A 20,309-nucleotide genomic window follows, 5' to 3' on the forward strand; every position below is an offset into this window, starting at 1 on the left:
GACAGATGGCATCTGGAACCAGGATGATTTTCTTTCCTCTTCTTTTTTTATTTACTTATTTTGACAGAGGGAGGGGGAGAGAGGGGAAGGGGGAAGAGACAGAAAGAGAGAGAGAGAGAGAATATGAGTGGGGGAGGAGCAGAGAGCCAGTATCCCAAGCAGGCTCCACACTTGCAGCACAGAGCCCAACGCGGGGCTCGAACCCATGAACTACAGATCATGACCTGAGCTGAAACCAAGTGTTGGACACTTAACCAACGGGGCCACCCAGGTGCCCCCAAAGGATGATTTTCAAAGGTAAAATTACAAATGAGAAGTGGTGGTAAAGAGGATGAAATGCTGAGTCAGTGCAATGAGAAGAATGAGTGAATGAGGCGGCCCGCGGAGTAGGAAGACAGAAAAGCAGAATTACCGCCAAGTGCCAGTAAGTCAGGGTTAGAAACATGAGGGAAAGCAACACAAAGGAAGTCTCCATGGCTACAGCCCTGCTCAGGGGCTGTCATCATACCATCTGATGACTTGTTTGCATACAGTGAAAATATCCATTTTTGTTATGTTTATCCTTTTAAATGGCATGATGTGTTCCTCATCCTTGTGGCTACTTTCATTCGTAACTTGCAAGTACCACGAGTTTCGTTATTAATTGCAAGTCCATGACTTTGTCCTAATCTTGCTGATAAAACATTTGAAATTTGACTTAACTTTCTTACCTTAAAATTTATGAAATAAATCCATTATAGAATCAACCTCAACCAATATCAATATATTCATTAAATAGACATTCTGGAGAAAAATCGTCAACAGTAGTAAAGGACAACAAAATAAAATCAAACGGTACATAGTACCAGAAAATAAAAGTTTCATAACATTAAAATATTCCTGAGGTAGTGTCTAACTGAGGCTGCCTTCCATTTGGTGGTGTGATAGCTGATCTAATCAATATGATTATAACTCTGTTGTTTTAAAAATTATAATAACAGATAAGCAATTTTTTCCAACAAACTCTTAAGAGTTCTTATCCATTTTTATTTTAATGACTTTCTTTTGAGAATTGAATGAAACTGTGGGTCCTTTTCCCAGAACAGACACAAAAATGCACACGAACACTGTGTTTTCCACATGTAACATCTGTGAGGTCATAAAAAACCTTGACCCGCTAAAGAACCTGGCATTCGGCATTACAGTATTGCTAAAGACCCACTGTGGGGAAAAATACTCATTTTCTCTAATCAAAATATTTCACACTATAGATGCAAGGCATTTCATAAGTATGGCGATGTGGATTTTGTATATGTTTATATCTCCAGGGAAGCAGCACATCCCCAAAGGATGAGTCAAGAGTTGTTCATATTTATAGGTGACCTGTTACTTGCTGACCTCCCCTTCTTATTTATAGCCACATTTCTGAATCTTACTTGCTTATAACACAAGACACCTGTGTGAAATGGTGAAAATATACTGATTTAGGAATTTCGTTTGGAAGCATCTTTGAGCTTGCCGAGTAGACACCATGAGCAAAGCTCACCCTCCCGAGTTGAAATATTTATGGGCAAGAAATTATCATTGAAACTAACTGGTGGCAGACATGTCCATGGAATATGGCAGGGGTTTGATCCCTCTATGATAGATCAATTGTGATAGATCAATGTGTGGAGATGGCAACAGAACAATATTGGAATGGTGGTAATTCGAGGAAATAGTATCCTCATGTTAGAAGTCTTGGAAGGAGTATAAACAACGGGTGTGTTCCTGGAAGAAATCGACTGCTTCCACGTGCCCCGTCTCCCTAGCACCTATTTCACTACAATATAAAAATCAGGTCGTGCGTTTTCATGTTGAACTTTTTTGTTAAATAAACATTTTTTAATAGTCAAAAAAGAAAATATACTGATTTAAAGTTGCAAGATAGGTGTTCAGACTTAGCAGGATCTTAAAGCATTTAACCTATGCCCTTAATTTATTGTCTACACAAAGAAAAGTTAATCCAATTTCACAAAACTTTGGTGAGTCCTGGGCAAAGGTTCAGTTTCCTCCTCTATTTAGTGATAACAGTAATAGTACCCATTTGGAAGGATTATAAAGTTAAATAAGTTATTATATGTAAAGTACACAGCACAGAGTAAATGCTCAATAATCAGCTATTGAGAATGTGCTTCGTATCATGCTAGGTGTTGGACAAAACAGCTGTCTTGCAGGGTGATAAGCAATATGTAAGCTGTTGAAGTAGAAAGCGTGTTCAATGGTAGCCCCTCTTTCCGTTTCTGTTGATAGAAAGAGGGAACTAGGGCACACATAAGTTAGTAACATGCCGAGTGGAAGCCCGGAGAGGCTATCCATCCCCTCACCTCTACAAGTGAAGAACTCACTCTGCCCCCAAGCTCTTGGGGTCAGTGGCTGACAAGTGTTGGTCGAGTCCCTCTGTAGGATTTGCGCTGACATGAAGAGAGCTGCAGCATCCAAGGTCACACCCCTCCCTAGGGCACTGTGGATCCAGTGACTGAAGGACACAGGGATATGAAGGCCAAGCCCTTTGCCCCAATTCAAGGACAGTTTGAAGGGCCATCCTGGTCCCAGAGTTCCCTGGGATGAGCTGAAGCTTCCTAAGCAACTGAAATGCAATTCAACATCTCGCTCTGCCCAATCCTGTTTTTTTTCACTCCCTAAAAGTATTGATCACGAGAATACTCCTGCACACAAATCTGTCTCAGAGTCTGCTGCCTAGGGAAATGACTTATGCCACTTGCCCAAAGTCAAAAAGCTAATGAGAGATCAAAATGGGATTTACTACAGACGTGCCAGCATAATTCCACAATTATAAAATGAGCAAGAAGAGACGTGACCAAATGAAAGAATGAACCAAAGACCTACAGGCAACATTATAAATACTACCCTAAAATGTCCTAATAATGTCTTTGTGGATCAAAATAAAAATGAAGAATGATCTCTGTTTGAGTTAGCTTTTTGGAATGAGACAGTATCCATCCCTACATGAAATGGAAAAGGAGAAGGTGATGAAGGTGAATTTCCTGGGATGCTATTTCACTTCAGAAGGAGAGATTAACTGGACCAAAAGGGGCTTTAACGACAGAATAGTCCTGCCCTTTATTTTAAACAAGGGGAAACTGCAACCCAGATCAAGGGCACGAGGAAAGAGTGGCCTAGTCTAGGCTTCTTAATTTCCAGAGTCCTTCAGCTTTGTCTTCAATATGCAATTTGGACACTTTATGTGAAGTGTAACTCCCACAAATGATTCAGGTATATTCAAATATAAGTATGAAATGCATTATAAAACTAAGCATGACTTTTGAATTTGGTGTCAGTGTCATTCTTCCCTCCTATCAATGTGGATAATTGGGATAATGATAAGTTTTCACAGAACAGAATGGCTTTTCAAGGAAGGTTAGAATTCACTATCTATACCTCTAGGTGCATTAGCAATTAAAGTTCATCAAATATTGTATCTTAATGGCCTTATCTCAAAATGAGGATAATAATGATTATCTCATTCAATAGGTTGCCACGAGGACTAAATATTTAATGGTTGCAATGCATTCTAAATGCCACATAAACAAATAACATAGCAATACATATAGCAACTTCCAGCAGGTTAACATTACAACAGGTTATTATTATATATAACTGATCCAAAAAGAGCCCAAGAAAGACACAAGAACATTTAGACATCTGACTGTTTCCAATCATGGGAGCAAGATTTAAACTGATATTTTATAATTATTAAAATAGGGCAGCCATAATAAGTGAGGAAAATATCAAGGATATTTTACACATTTTAAACTGGTTCTAATAGGTACCTTTTCATTTATATATATATATATTTCTTGCTGGCTAGAAAGCTCTCAGAATCTCTACTATTTCAATAAAATAATCAATAGTATTATTTGCTAAGAAGCATTATCTTTTGCTCTTCCCACACCTAGTCCTTTATTCAAAATGCTCGAGGAATGAACTTGACTCTAAAACACTTAAATAGTTTCAATGTTTGGGGGAATTTTATTTATCTTGCTTCGGAAAGTCGAGGTGGCATCACGCAAAAGTCCCTCCACGTAGCACATCCCAAGGTTTCCATCCTGTCAGAAATAGGCTTTGGGACCCCATGACGCGTCATTCACCTCCTTGTCTCCCAACAAACCCAAAGAGCAGAACACAGAGACCCTACTCTTCTTTTATCAATTACCAAGGCTTCTTTGAAAAATCTCTATTTCTATTCTACCACAGCTTTTTAAATTCCTGCTTTTCTCCTAACCTACTTCCTCTTTTTCTAGTTATAGTAGACACAATTTGCAAGTGAAATTATTACAGTTAAGAGAAAATACAGAAGCAATATCAGAATTTTGCATAAAGATAAATCGTGATTTGAAAGGGGATAACAGTACTAGTCTGGATAAGTGAGATAATATGATGTAGACTAATCTGCCCAGCAACCAGCCAACAGCTTGGGTGGAATTAGTCAGCAACTCATTAATTTATGATGTTCCTACATTTATGTACAGATACTTCTAGTGAGCTATGTGAAAATTCCTGAGAGACAGCATTTGTGTTCATTTTTCTTGCAGGAAAATACAAAATAAGAAAGAATATGGTTAAGATATTGTACAAAACATGCTGAACTAAATCAATAGTCTTCATAATAAGTAACCCCTTGAAATGAAAGCATCATAAGACTTTTCAAGGAATAGATTTAAAAGCACAAATAGTTTTAAGATAGAGTTAGTTTAAAGGATTGATTTTTGGATGCTAAATATGCAAATGAACATGTTCCTTAAAACTGTGAGGGAGAAATTTTCTCTCTTTAAGGAAAAGAATCAAGGATGCAGGATTTCTGATTTTTCAAGGAAAGTCTGTCATGTATTTTTTTTAATTGGATATCAAATAGTTATGGTAAATATTCAATTGAATATATTGAATATATTTACAAGAACAGTATTTCATTTTTCAATGTCCATATTCACAATAGTCTCTAAATTACATCTTTTGCAAATGTTTAAACTTATTATTGAAAAGTTTTAGCTGTTAACATAGAACCGTACGAGCAACCAGACATTTCTTGATCCTCGCGAGAGAGATGGTGAGCAAAAGTTTGAAAACCAGGCAACTAAATCAGGCCAAAGTTTCGTTAACCTCTAATATAGTCTAATGCCAAGATTCTAAGAAACTATATACACAAATCCTAGGGTGTCTGGAGTGACATAGAGAAGTGAGCCTAACTCTAGGGCCTTTTGTAGAGTGGGAGATTTGAGCAGGGAACGTGCAGAACTTGGGAAAAGATAAAGCTACTAGGGGTGAGAGGGAGGGGCCCGCAGCCGGCAGGCCTTGGCAGGAGAGGGAGAGCCGGTGTGCACAGGTGGCAAATGCAAAGCGCATGGGTTTTCGGGTCACGAGACATTTGAGTTCAAGTTTAGATTTTACCACATTTTGGCTGAGCGACTTTGAAGAAGGCTTGATTTCTCTTTTAAAGTTCAAATGAGGGGAGAGAAAACTTTTTAAGTTAAAAAGTAACAGCACGCGTTAGCCAGGTCAGTGGTTAAGCCCTTTGCATTTAGGAGCCATTAAACAGTAGCACTTTGCGTAATGGTCAACAGCACAAGCTCTGGACCCAACAGATTGTGCTGGAACAAAAACTGCCATTTCCTAGAGGTGTGATCTCAGCCAGGGTAAGTAAACCCCTCTGTGCCCAATTAGCCTTATGTGTAAAACAGAGATAACTGAAGTACCCACTTTATAGGGTTATTATGAAGATTAAGTGAGTTAATGTATGTAAAAGAGCTTAAAATCATGTTCAAAGAATTAGTTGCTTTATTACTGTTGGTGGTGGAACTGTTATCATTAATCTCTGATGCTCAATGTCAAATAGAGATCAGGAGGTTACCAACCACTAGTAAGTATTTGTTGTACCAGGAATCTAGAAAAAAAGGAGGGGGGTGGCATGCGGAGACAGGCAGCTAAATCTACAGGAGGGTTTTAATTATAAAAGCTACTAATATGGCTCCATGATTTCACAGCAAAAGTATGTGACAATGATCCAGTGAAGTTTTCTGCTGTCATAACTAACAAAGCAACATAGCTCTTTCTCCCTTGCTTAAAAGCCAAAACCCCCGAAACACACTGCAATTTGTTCTATAAAGAATACCTTGTGATATATTCAGTAGGATTATATTTGGTCCTTACGATAACACGATTTGTTAGAAATTATTTTGCAATATGGTAGGTAAGGACCCTACCTAAAGGAGTTCCAACACTGGAGTACCAAAAGACATTACAAAATATCCTTACTTGTTATTAACATACACAGAACACAAGTTAGCAGGAGGACACAGGCCCTTTGAGCTCTGAATGTAACTAATCCACCCCCCACTCCTGACTTTTCAAACCACATTCAGGACTTGTTGCATAGTTTTACAGAAATTGTTTTAGAAATTAGAAGTCGGGACTAAAATCTTGACCAAAATGTGAGAACACAAAGATCAGAAATGTGCTTTTTAAGAAAAGCATTTTTAAGACCATGTTTTAATTTTTTTTTTTTAAAGTTTGGTAACTATAACCAAAGGGTAATGTGCCAAACAGATCATAGTGCTTTCTAACTTCATGTCAGCATTCTGTTTGGGCTAAAACCCGGGATGTATTCTGAGGTTCTGTTAACAAATAATGTGTACTGAAAGCAACAGATCAGCGTTAGGAATTTTAAAACTTACAAGTGTGTCTGGCCAGTGAGTAGTTGGATCCACCACTAGTCAAGCCAAATCCCTCAGGAATCTGGCTAGAGCTTCGCGGTCTGGTCAACAATTTGGGAGGTTCAATTTCAGCACCAAATTCAGCTCCTATGACTCCTAGTAAAACAATAGCAGTAGCTTGCTTCCGTCTTTCCTCATAAGATGTGGAAATCTTTTTCATTTGTGGGATACTTGATAAGCAACCTGAAAACCCAAACAGAAGTTAAAACACTATCAATACACAAAGACATATAATTAAAAAAAAAAAATTCAAGATTACTCTTCCAAGAAAGAACAGTCTTTTTATAAATGGCACTGAGATGTCCGGTTATCCACATGCTAAAGAATGAATCTGGGCTTCCATTTCTCTCTATACAAAAAAAATCAATTAAAAAAAATCAACTCAAAATAGGTTCACAGTACTAAATATAAGAGTTAAAATAAGAGAACTTGAAGAAGAATATAGATATACCTTTATGATCTGGGGGTAGGCAATGCTTTCTTAGATATGATACCAAAAGCACAAGTAATTTTAAAAACTTCTTTAATTGGACTTCACCAGTATTACAAACCTTTGCACTTAAGAAGACAAAATCAACTGACTAAAAAGACAACACACAGACTGAGAGAAAACACTGTCAATCAGATATCTATAAAGGATTTTATCTAGAATATATGAGAAACTCTTACATCTCAATAATAAAAAAGTACAACTTTTAAAATGGGTACACAATTGGAATAGATATTTCTCCAAAGATATATAAAGGGCCAGGATGCATATCAAAGAAGTTTAACATCACTGGTCATTAGGAAAATGCAAGTCAAAACCACGAGGAGATATCACTTCACATCCACTAGAAGGGCTGTGATAAAAAGGATTATAAAATGTGCTGTAGAGTATGGACGGAAAATGAGTATGCATTGCAGGTGGAAATGTAAAAAGGTTCGACGACTTTAGAAAATAGTTTGGCAGTTACTTGTCCAGTTTGGCTTTCTATTTCCTCTTGAGTCATTTCTGATAGCTTGTGGTTTTAAAGGAATTATCTATCTAACTTAAGTTTTTAAATTTATTAAAGTTATTTACGGTACTATCATGAAAATATTTCAGTTATATCATTGCTATGGATCCATTTAAATATTATTTGTGCCTTCTCTAATATTACTTTTCATGCCTTTCTTGATCAGTATTGCTAGAAATTTATATTTTATCAGACTTTCAAAAAATATTTGTTTTGATCTTATTATTTCGTTTCTTTCTATTTCACCAACTTCTGTTGTTATTTTTACTATTTCTCCTACTGTATGTTTTCTCTCTGTTCTCTTTGTTTCTAGGTTCTTTTTTAAGTAAACTCTATGCCCAACGTGGGGCTTGAACTCACAAGCCCAAGATCAAGAGTGGCATGCTCTACCAACTGAGCCAGCCAGGAGCCCTTCTTTTGTTTCTAGGTTCTTAGGGTAAACACAACTCACTTATTTCCACAATCTTTTATTACAGTTAACAATGCCAGTCACAGAGTTAATATCTATTCTTCTTCTCCTTTAATAACAACTTTGATTTGAACTGAGTAGTAACCTACTCACATCCTTTCAGGGTCCTTTCAAGAACTGACAAAGCCATAGCCTCACTCCTGGCTTTAAGCTGTACTCATGATATATTTTAAGTCCTCTTTAGCTCACAGGAGCCAAAAGCTCGCTTCTGGGAAGTAGCTAAGGGTATTAGCCCAGATCACTTCTATTTTATTACTTGTCCACAAGGGTATCTATCTTTCTGGAGACTAGTTATGTCTCTTTGGTTTGCTGTTTGTATATTTTATCTCTCACAGCTATATATTTGGTACAGAGAAATTTAAAAAGTGAACTTCTGGAGACATCTTCATTGGAGGTCAGCCTTCTACTCTCTCTAGTCATCCATCCAGCCCCTTTTAATACTTGACTCTCTATATTACTTAAATCAATATAGAAAAGGGCCCTCAGAGCTCAGAACGCTAAGAAATTAGCAGCAGGGACCTCTGACTGCTTTTAGATGTTTTATTTTGTCTCTTCATTTACTCTGTCATTCTATGCTAAATGAAGGTAAGGCAAGGGAATGACAATGGGAGAGGCTAAAGGGGTACCAAATCAAGAGAGACTTGTGCATGGCAAGCTGAAGACTTTTAACTTTTGTTTAATGGAAAGCTATCGGAACAATTTTGCATAAGGTGGTGATATCAGATTTATTCACTGTTAGAAAGACCATGAGAGTGGCGATAGAAAGGTAGATTACGAGGTAAAACAAGACTGGTGTCCAGTAGAACTAAAAGAAGACTCATGCAATGATCAGGTGAAAAACAGTACCAGTGGTGGTAGAAATCCATTCATTCCATCAGTTACTCAGTCATTCAACATATAAGAATCGAAGGTCTGATATATTCATGGTATTATACTGGAAGTGAACAGGGATGAGAAAAGCAAAATCCCTGTCCTCTTTGAACTTAAAGCCTACTAAATAAGAATTAGAAATAGGTTACAGAATCAATGAGAACACTATGAACTGAGAGAACAGTCTGTGTAAGAACCTCAAGCATGAAGTAATTTGTTGACTTCCAACTCAAAGAGAAGTAATCAGGTTGGAAGCCTAAGAGCCAAGAGAAAGATAGAAAACAGGCAAGAGAGGCAGGCACGGGCTAGACCACAGATGGCACCATAGACCATATTCACATTTCAACCTTTATCCTATAAAAAGTGGGAAGATACTCAAGGTAAGATTTAAGCCACAGAGTAACAGAATTAGATTTAGGGGATTAGAAGGATATTGTAGAAACCAAAGTGAGATTACGATTGGTTTGGTCTTGGGGCACCTGGGTGGCTCAGTCACTTGAGCATCAGACTTTGGCTCAGGTCATAATCTCAAGGTTCGTGGGTTCAAGCCCTGTGTCGACAGCATGGAGCCTGCTTGGAATTCTCTGTCTCCCTCTTTCTCACTGCCAGCCCCCACCCCACCCCGTGCATGCTCTCCCTCTCTAAAAAATAAAATGTTAAGAAAAAATTTTAAAAAAGATTGGTTTGGTCTTTGGGAAGTTGATAGAAACACTGCAAACTTTAGATGTCATGCCTTAAGTTCTTTTAAGAATCTAAATTAACTAATTATCAAAATTAATTTAAAAAATTAAAACAAAAAGTAACAAATTATTCAAAAACAGTAAGAATTTAAGCAAAAATTAACTAACACAAAAGTAAAAACAAAGAAATCCTTTTAAGATAAGTAGATATGGCTTCTCCAGAAGCTTAATAAAAACAAACAAAACACCTAGAGCACAAAGCTTTTAAGTAGAAATTTTAAATTGCATTTTTTTAACTGTGCTCAAAGGCAGAATAGAAGTGGGCAAGCAGACCTGGGTGAGGCTAAGAAAAGGAAATGGTAGGGTATTACAAAGAATTTAGTAGTTAGAAAGGAGTAATTCCGTAAGAGAGTGGCATTAAAGTACTTACAAAACAAAAACAAAAACAAAAACACTAAGAAAACTAAAATGGAAACATCAAAGAGTGGTTACTATTTATTTGGAAAATAAAAGTTTGGTACAATGGAGTACCAAAAAAAAAAGATTCATGGTTGCCACTATAGTCTCTAAGATTCTGCATGTCACAGCTTAATGTTTAAAAAAAGGAGGTGTTTGGGTGGCTCAGTGGGTTAAGTTTCTGACTTCGGCTCAGGTTATGATCTCAGGGATCATGTGTTTGAGCCCCAAACTGGGCTCTGGGCTCGCAGCTCTCAGCACAGAGCCTGCTTCAGATCCTCTGTCTCCCTCTCTCTCTCTGCCCCTCCCCTGCACATTCTCTCTCTCTCTCTCTGTCAAAAATAAACATTAAAAAAAAGGTAGTTCTGAAAATTTGTCATTAGTTGTCATGTAGTATACAGAAAGACAAAATCCAGTATGAGTCCACAGAGAATACACTGATCTTTAAAAATATTCTAAATCTTCTATATAAAATTTTATTCATCTCCCTAATTCATTTTTTATAGTATAGTTAAGGATATTCCTCCAATGTTATAAAATTACTCCGTCACTTCTAAAGTCATAAATATTTCATGAATTCACATTTCTTATAAAAAGCCTCAATTAAAATGTTCAAAAACATTTAAGTAACATTCAGAAATATCTTCTGATACCATTCTATGTAACTCTCTCTCTTCGTGTTTTTTTCTGAGTTTATTAAAGGTACAGAAACATTAGTAAGAGTGTTAATGTGTACGTGCAATCAGAGATTCCAAGTATGCCACTGGTCTGTCATAGTTGTAATAACTGAAGTGGGGGAAAAACCTAAAAGGTTAGCCATACGAAGAAGAAACAAAATCAATAACCACTGCCTCTGTGATTAGGAGGATGAAGATGAACCCAAATTCTAGAGAAAGTGGTATGTAACAGTTTGATCATCTAGATATCAGAACGTGCATTTAAAGCCAACTTTATTTGAGTACAGGGACAGACATGGGAGTAAGAGCTCTGTGCAACTGCATCTAGATGCACGTAGTGTGTATTTCACTATTTCCACAGCAGTCTTGAAACAGGAAGCAAATGAAGCTCCCCTCCCCCCACGACTCGGCAAGAGCATGCTCCATAACAATAGTTCAAAGGAAAGCTCTATTCTGCAGTTGCACTGATTGTTCTGTCAGCTGACCTCTGCAGAAGGGAATTGCTAACCGCTGCCTTGCTCCTTAGCTGACAAATGAATGATCGCAGCTCCATCTATTTTCACTATGGCTGCCTCTAGCCCAGGTGCTCAGACAGAGAGCCCGGTGTGACATCTTAGATCAAGATGAATTGGCACAAACTCCTGATCCAAGATTGTTTTATACCATTTAATTTAGTTTCTTCCCCTGCTTGGATGAGCACAGCTCTGGTTATGGATTTCTATTCTAATGTACTGAAGCAGGCCCTGAAAGAAGCCAATGAAGCAGCTGCTGGAGCAGGGGACTGCAGGGATACTGATCAATAGGCAAGGCATTGACCCCAGCCGTTCAGCCTCTGCAACGGCCACTGCTTGAAGGGGGAAGGGGGGCGGGGGGCAGAAGCACACATGGGCTGCTTCCAGTAGGAAATTAAACAACAGGGGCATTTGGAGAGCTCCGCCTCTAGCCCTGGTCCCCCACCTTCCCTCTGTTCCTTTTGTTTAATTGCCTCAATCTTGTCTTAACTCCCACTTCTCGGGAAGGAATTAAGACTTTAGGGAAGTTTTAATAATGTACGTTAAAACAGCCATTTGTAAATTTTATCCTGAAGCTAATAGAAAGGATCATAACAGGTGCTCTCTGCTAAGTGGCCAAAATATGAAATCTTAATTAGCTGTCAAGTATATCACTTGGTGTAATTTAAAGTTCAGCATGTGCACAGGCTCATAAGAACACTGTCCAACTGGTTATTAATACTACTGATGCTGAAATTCTATGCTATCTAATTTTTATCAGTATCCAGGTCTGAACACATCATAGCTCTTTGTTAACAAGGAGTAAGAGGAAGAAAAGGGATCCCCTAAAAGAGACACTGACTGATTAGTGACTGTATTAAGTACGGCGGCCCATCCCTACTACTATTCCAACCGTAACATACCCCAATTTCTGATTCTTTAATTTTTTAGATTTGAAGACATTTAAAATTAGTGGCTTTGCCTGGGTTTGCTCTTAAATAATACAAGACAATATGCAATTAGCTGAAATGTTTTCCTATAAGTGATAATCAAATGGGAGATTTTGAAATATTAAAAGTAAAATAATTCTATAAAAGTAGACCTTTCTACAGTTTCATTTGTCTCATGAAAATTTGGTATTTTTTCACAGAGACATGCCTCCATTTAATCATGCTAAAGGGTGACATGGAGATCCATTTTCTTGACAGGACGGTTGATCACCCTATCACAGTAAGAAAATTAATACCTTCGACTGGCCCTGTGTGGAAAACAGAAGCTGCATGCAGTGGGAAAGGACATAAATGTTCTACATTTTAAGTTGCAAACAGAATAGTTGTTCTGTGCAAAAATAATATGTTTCTTCATTATTGGGTTACTTTAAACAAAATATGAGCCTTTGATTTTATTAAAACAACCGTTTAATTCATACAGTGTTCCTCAAAAGTACATAATTGTCTTTAGATTTAGCATAATTGACTCTAGATTTACGCGAACAGGAGTAAACACTTTACTTACAGCTTAACTAGAACACAGGTAAAATACTTGAGAAGTTTAAGCTATTTAAAGGGCTGTGAGATATTGATTACCTCATTTAAAAAGCAGTCAGAGAGTGCAACCAAGAGGTCAAGATAAATTTACCAGTTTGAAGCACTTTACTAAATAACTCTAAAGATCATGTTAATTGGCTTTGTGCAGTTCCAGGGTAAAATTAATTTTATCCTAGCTTACAATAAAAGGATTAAAAGACATATTAAGTTCTTCAGTTTTAACTGGAACAGGAATCAATGGATTTGAATTAGGGCGAACAGCGGTTTTACGAGACGAAGTGCCAGCATATCCTTCATATCTGCTATTACCCTCTATTGATGGGGCTCTGTTATTGTATTAGGTATTAAGCCTCGGATAAGACGATACTACCCGTTTACTACTCTGAGAATACAGTCTAAGAACTGTGAGAATTGACCCGGAAAAACTGTTCTCCAAAATTTAATTCTTTGTTTAGGATCGAGCATCAGAATGCTTTCCACAGAGGACTGACATATGTTTGATATTTAAAATTCTAGTCAAAATTAATGACGTAATGTGGTCGAATTCAATCGTAATTCACTTCAAGACCATAATTATCCTTAAAACTATATCACAAACATATCTTTAAGGTTTTTTAAAACAGAACGTTGCATTTGGATTGGTTTAGCTCACTAATTTTACATCAGAAATTTCTCTGGCACATGACAGAGTCCACGTGACATTCGCAATGACATCAATGTTTTCTGAATTTGGTATAAATTTCAATATACTCTAAAACATCCCTTTGGAAATTCAGAAACACCGATTTATTCATGATAAATGATGGCAATAAAATTTTAAATGTTTTTCTTTACCCTTTCCATATTTAATAAATTTTAGAATTGTACGTATAGAAAAATAAATTGCTTTTACTACATATTGCCTCAGAGAACCAAAAAACCTTGTATTTAATAAGACTGCATACTAATAAATATCTGGGACTTTGTAGGATTCTATTTGAATGATCAGAAAAGAGTATGTTGCAAGATTTCACAGTGAAAACTAAATGGCATCATGTCAAGACTGTTTAATATACTAAGCTGGATTAAGCTAGAAAATAGTCTCTATCATGATCACTTACACCTTTGTTTTATTTGCCATAAAGCATATTCAGTAATATCATGTTTTGATTAATTATTAAAGAACAAAGTAGTTTTAATAAAGTGAACTTTATTAATACTGGCAATCTTGAGAACAGAGAAACTCAGAATTAAGACGTGATTTACTATTTACCAAGTCTGCACATGGCTAGAATAGTCTTAGCATATGGATCAAATGTTAGTCAATTAAACTACAAAAGATTTCTATTTTCAGACCAGCGAAATATTCTTCCAAATCTTCATTTTTATCTCATTTCTCTTTTCTCAATCCCAGGGATACTTTACATGTGACGTGGTATTATCAACTGATACTATGAAAAATCTGTAAGATTGTATATTATGATGAATTTAGTATGACAGTGAACTCTGTCCAATAAAAATATATTTTAAAACATGCCTTAACATAAACAGAAGAACCTAAAAGAAGCTAGGTCTTCAAAAGCAAGTTGAGTTCAAACTGTTTTTCAGGTGTACTTTAAACAAAATAACTTCAACTTTCTATTATCAAAATTGATAAATGTGGTTGCCTAATGGAATATTATTTTTAAGATATGCCTTTTTAATCATTATATGGTGCTAATCAAATATGCTGACTTTACATATACATACACACATTAAGAATATATAATCATATGGGGACGCCCGGGCAGCTCAGTCAGTTAAGCGTCCCACTCTTGATTTCGGCTCAGGGCATGCTCTCAGGGTTTGTGGGTCTGAGCCCCACGTTGGGCTCTGTGCTGACAGCACAGAACCTGCTTGAGATTCTGCCGCTCTCCCTCTCTCTCTGCCCCTCCCTCATGCACACTCTCTCCCTCAAAATAAATAAACAAAAAAAAGAATATATAATTATATGCACATATATAATAGTATATATAATAGTCTTAGTGTACCAAGACAGTAAAATTTAAATCTAAGTGAGCTAGAACTGGATTTTTGAGATTTTAAAAATGTGTTGTCTATGTTTTAGAATCATAATGAGAACAGTGACCCTCAGTGGAGTTTCCACAGTGTAAACTGTTTCCACATATATTTGGCCCAGACATTTTCCACCACTACTTGCTACTTAGAGTTAAGACCAGTAAAGTACAATGCCACAGAGATATCAACTTTGTAACAGTAATCTTCCAAATAAGCTTTGTTAACAACGGCCAGGGGTTGGGGGGGAGGCGGGGGGGAGATGTTTAAAATAAGCAAAACTCTTTTCATATTAATTCATTTTAGAGCCAATTTGTTTTTAAAAGAATTTAAAAGGCTAGTCTTCTTCTAATTAGATTTCAGTTATACATTGTACCCCAATTCTTGGTCAAACACTATAAAGAATTTGTTAAACAGAAACACAAAAAGGCATAGATTGGTGACCATCCAATGTGTGAAAAAGGACTCTCAGACCTCACTCTCTTGGTGGTGAATCTGGGTTTCCTAAAATTACAAGGAGAATTAGTGGGTCTATACCATTGTAAATGTAATTAAGTTTCTTTCCTTCGGCCAAGTGCTCTTGTACGAATACTGCACATTATTTTCATTTGTTGGCACACCTCAGAGCACTGCAAATCCTGCACGTTTTACATAATAAGGCACATAAATGTCGATGATATGGAAAAAAAATTTAAATTGCAGATAGTTGGTGATATGGCCAACATGTGAATTTCGACCTGTGCGCCTGAAATGAATAAAACAGACCAAGTTTTCTGAATCTTCCAGTCTACCTCCTTGGGAAAAAAGATAAAAATGACAATTGTGGGGCACTTGAACATTTATTTCAAAATTTTCCCATTATTACCAAACCAGGTGTGTGCACATAGAATGCTTTGAGTATTCACCTCTCACCAACATATTTTAGTTATTCTGTGACCCATCTGTCAGTGTTTTCCTCATACCTACTGGGGGTGAGGGGTATAGATTTGCTCCCCAAATCTATGAGGCCTTCACTGTTTGGGTTGCTTGTGCATGGTGTCCCCCCTCCTTTGAAAGCTGAAGTAAACAAACATGCTCTTCATTTGTATGCATGCACGATAGCCCCCTGCTGGAACACCACAGGTTCTGCAAATGCCTATCTCCTGTTGCTGTTGAAGCCATTTTAAAATAATGCCTTTGCACATATATATGTATTATGTGTGTGCATTTGACAAAATACATCACATCCATTCTCCTCAAAATCAGATAAAACACTCCAAAATGATTTTCTGTTTCAAAGGAAACTTAAAATAATCACTATCATGAGGGTATGCTGACCTATTGATTATTTTGATAATTAGAAACTGTAAGCTTTGAAAGCAACTTGTATTTTCAAGTAATTCTTGTAACAAATTTTTTATTCTTCATAGACAAGTTCCGCATCCTTTTCTCTATGATATGCATTATCTTATTTTCCCCCTTATTCTCTACCTAAACATCAACAAGTCAATTTGTTTTTACTTTTAGTGCAAATACTCTCAGTTTGAGAGAAAACAGAAATTCAAAAATTCCTGAGATCTATGATATCTATGTAGTCAGAAATCTTGTAGTAAATAACTACCAAGAATAATGTTCAAGTGTTGGTTCACTTTACCTCTCAAAGGTGAATCTGAGATAACATGCCAAGTTTTAAAAGCTACAAACTAACATTAAGAACGTTATTAGCTTTTTCATGAAGAAAGATATATTTCAGAAATAGTGGTCAGAGGCTTGCAAAATTACAGAAATCTGAAAACATGGCAAATCATTCTCATAAATTCTCATACAGTTAATGTTCAGAAAAAGACACCTTCTACCAATGAGATACACCTATAAAAATACCGGAGTAGACATGATGTACTTATTTTAAAAATCAAATGAGACACATGAGGCTTAACATTTGGGGGACTGTTAGGATACATTCTATGACAATTTGACACCTGTACATTACAGCACAGTGAAAAATAAACGGTTATACCTGAGGTCACTGTTGTTCATAAAATAACAAACTATTAATTGGATACACTTAAAAACAATTTTCGCCTAGGTATTTATCTTTATCAACTCGGTGATACAAAACCAGATCAAAGGGGATAACTGCCTTATTCTACCTTTGAGAAGTTAACAAGCACATCTGCTCATTTACAAGAAGTTTGTGGAGTATTCATTTTTCTGAGTTACTATACATTTGGTCACAATAATGAAACAATGCTTTGTAATTAAAAGTTACCATTTTTAAAAGGTTAGCTTGCAGTAAATTGGAGCATCTAAGGTATTTCTTGCCTTTAGTTTTCTTAGATTATGTTTTCTCGGATTTTGAAAAATGATCACTTTATTTCACATGTTATTTTTCATTCTGCTTTCTTCACTACAGGTGAGTTAAGTAGAAATAATGGAGCATAGTCAGGGGTAGCATAATTCTAATATCTTGGAAATTAATGGCCAGACCTTTGAAGTAACAGCAGATCTGGGAAAAGGTGTGGTGGTTAAGCCCGAAACAAAGTTTTATAGCTAAGATTTTAATAACCAAGTTGACAACAAGCAGAAATACATAAGATCTATCCTTTATATGCATCCTGTGAGCTATTGAAAACTTGATAGAGGTTAACATATGGTACAATTCCTAAAAACTAAACAAATAAAAAAAATTTTAAGGAAAAATATTTTTTAATTTAAAAGGGAAATAGAATGAGAAAAGAAATAAGGAGAAGAAATTTAAAGGGGAAATAAAAAGGTCATAGACAACTTTGACTTGTAATTTATTAATCACATTAATAGACGACCAAGAAAGTACATTAACAGATGACCAAGAAAGTAAAGCTTTGAAAAAGAAAAACAAGTAAGTAAAAGTAAACTAAGCATTTGTACTAAAAGTCTAAAAGCCACTGACGAAACAAACCACAGTCTCAAGCCATTAAGGATACATGCATTATTAGCCTAGAACCTATAGAAAAAGTAGCCCATCTATATAGTCTAAGGAATATGCACATATGTAAAAGACATTTTAGTTCATTTTTCAAGGAGATTTCTAAGTAGCTCCAGAGAACTTAAAAGACAGAAATCTTGAATTTATTAGATAGCTAAACAGGATTTCCGTTTCTGATCTTGTCACATGTTCATGCTGTTATCATTTTTAAGCCACATGTAGAGAGAGGAATTATGTGCCTTTAAAATTATTATACACATGGGGCGCCTGGGTGGCTCAGTTGGTTTAGCATCCGACTTCGGCTCACGCCATGATCTCACAATCCGTGGTGGGTTTGAGCCCCACATTGGGCTCTGTGCTGACAGCTCAGAGCCTGGAGCCTGCTTTGGATTCTGTGTCTCCCTCTCTCTCTGTCCCTCCCCCTCTCGTGCTCTGTCTCTCTTTCTCAAAAATAAATAAACATTAAAGAATTTTTTTAAATAGATGACATTATAATAGAGGGTTTTAAAATTATTTTACATTTCCTCATCCTATGAGGATAACCAGTCTATCAAATTGACTGCAGTTGTTCCTTGGCAAATTTCTTTTTCCCAGACCTTTTTTTTGTTTATATGATTTCTTCTCAAATAAGCATACACATACGGATATTAAAATTTACTAATATTCTCTTTCATGTGACTATTTCATATGATTTGCTATTAATTAGTTAATTCCATTTATAACTTGAATCTGAGTTGCCTATCTTGTACATATCAAATTGAAACAGTCCTTGAGCCTTGAATTTTTGCATAGCCCTTCCAGTGTTTAAAAAAAGCAAAGTACATACACCTAGAGATACTGGAATTCAGTCATCGATTTGTTACTACTCTGGATTTGGAAAAGCTACTATTCTTGAGATGAACACTAAGAGAAAAATTTAATATTTTAACCTACATATGTATGTAGTCAGATACTCTGGTTTGTAAGATGTCCCACTATTTTCAAAGGCTGGTTTTTAAAAAATCTACATGATAAACACATAACGCTACATGATAAATGCTACATGATAAACACATAATCATTTCCTCCAAATTCTGCCTGAGTAGCTCCAACCATTATTACTCAGGAGTTGTGAAGAGATAGTTTTATAGTCTTCTCATCTTAATTCATCTTTTATTAAGACTAGAGAGCTACTTTCCTATGTAAAAACCTAGAAAATAAATGAGTATTGATGAAAAATGGACACATACATCCAGGCTGGTTCTTATTTTACTCAACCACTCTGGGACTTTTTGGCAGAAAAAAAGGGAAAATAAAGTCAAGACATGGTAACAGTTACCGAGAACCCCTGCCACCACTGCCCCCGCGAGCCCACCGGTGTCAGGGTCACGACGTGGCATGGGAGGGCTGAACACAGGCAGATGCAAACTATCCTAAGCAAGAATTTAACATGTGCTTATAATTTTGCTCAAAAAGCTTTCTCTTATTAGCAAAAGAAAAAAAAAACTGAATGATTTCTCCAATACTTTATCCAATGTTTTTGATTTCTACAAAACACTCACATAACAAGAAATGATATTTACTTACGGTTAGAAAGAATGTCAAAGGTAAAACATTCCTCATTTAGAAAACAAAAAACAACAGAAAAACCTGAAGTCCATCTTTTAAATATAATAAGAATACCAGGTCCATACAATTCCATCTGCTTACTTAGGGTTCTTCACACACCTACTAATACTATACGTGTTATAATGACCTAATTATGTGCCCACTACAATCTCTCTCCAAACTCTTTCCAAAAAACGATATACCATTAAGAATTTAAAAGGAGGGGAGAAGGAGGGGCGGAGGAGGGGTGCCTGGGTGGGTGGCTCGGTCAATTAAGCAGCAGACTCTTGATTTCAGCTCAGGTCAAAATCTCACGGTTTGCGAGATTGATCCCTATGTCGGGCTCTGTGCTGACAGCGCAGAGCCTGCTTGGGATTCTCTCTCCTTTTCTCTCTGCCCCTCTCCTGCTCACGCGTATGTGCGTGCTCTCTCTGTCTGTCTCTCTCTCTCTCTCTCTCTGAATATAAACAAACGTTTTTTAAAGAAAAGCATTTAAAGGGAAAAGCAAACAAATCAGAAATAAAGTGTGTAAAAAATATCTCCTAGGTCTAAGACTAGATGATTGTTAGTGGAGAATTTTGGAACTTTAGAGAAAAAAGGGATCATAGAACTCTTCTCACCAAACCAATATGCATATTTTATAGATAAGGAAGATGAAGTAGTTTAAGTGTTCAAGTGACAAGGTGAAGGGCACAAAGAGAGTGGTCACTCATAGCGACGTCCCAGATGGATCCCTCGAATCTTCACTGGCCTGTGCATCAGTGTACGATGCATAGAAACTAGTTAATATTTGACACCTGCTCCAGG

The 20,309-nt window shown here is 36.5% G+C and overlaps 1 protein-coding gene and 1 pseudogene across 3 annotated transcripts in view; one reads left to right on the plus strand and one right to left on the minus strand.

The window, feature by feature from the left end:
- Positions 1 to 20,309, minus strand: part of WDR7 (WD repeat domain 7) — a 361,817-nt gene that overhangs the window by 146,712 nt on the left and 194,796 nt on the right. For all 3 annotated transcript variants that reach the window (XM_030292358.2, XM_030292360.2, XM_030292357.2), the window contains one exon: positions 6,711 to 6,932. In XM_030292358.2, the coding sequence (XP_030148218.1) occupies positions 6,711 to 6,932 (222 nt within the window). The remainder of the gene's footprint in view (positions 1 to 6,710; positions 6,933 to 20,309) is intronic.
- LOC115498740 lies at positions 1,511 to 1,734 on the plus strand (annotated as a pseudogene).

Source organism: Lynx canadensis, chromosome D3 (assembly GCF_007474595.2).
Source record: "Lynx canadensis isolate LIC74 chromosome D3, mLynCan4.pri.v2, whole genome shotgun sequence".
In the NCBI taxonomy this organism is placed as follows: domain Eukaryota; kingdom Metazoa; phylum Chordata; class Mammalia; order Carnivora; family Felidae; genus Lynx; species Lynx canadensis.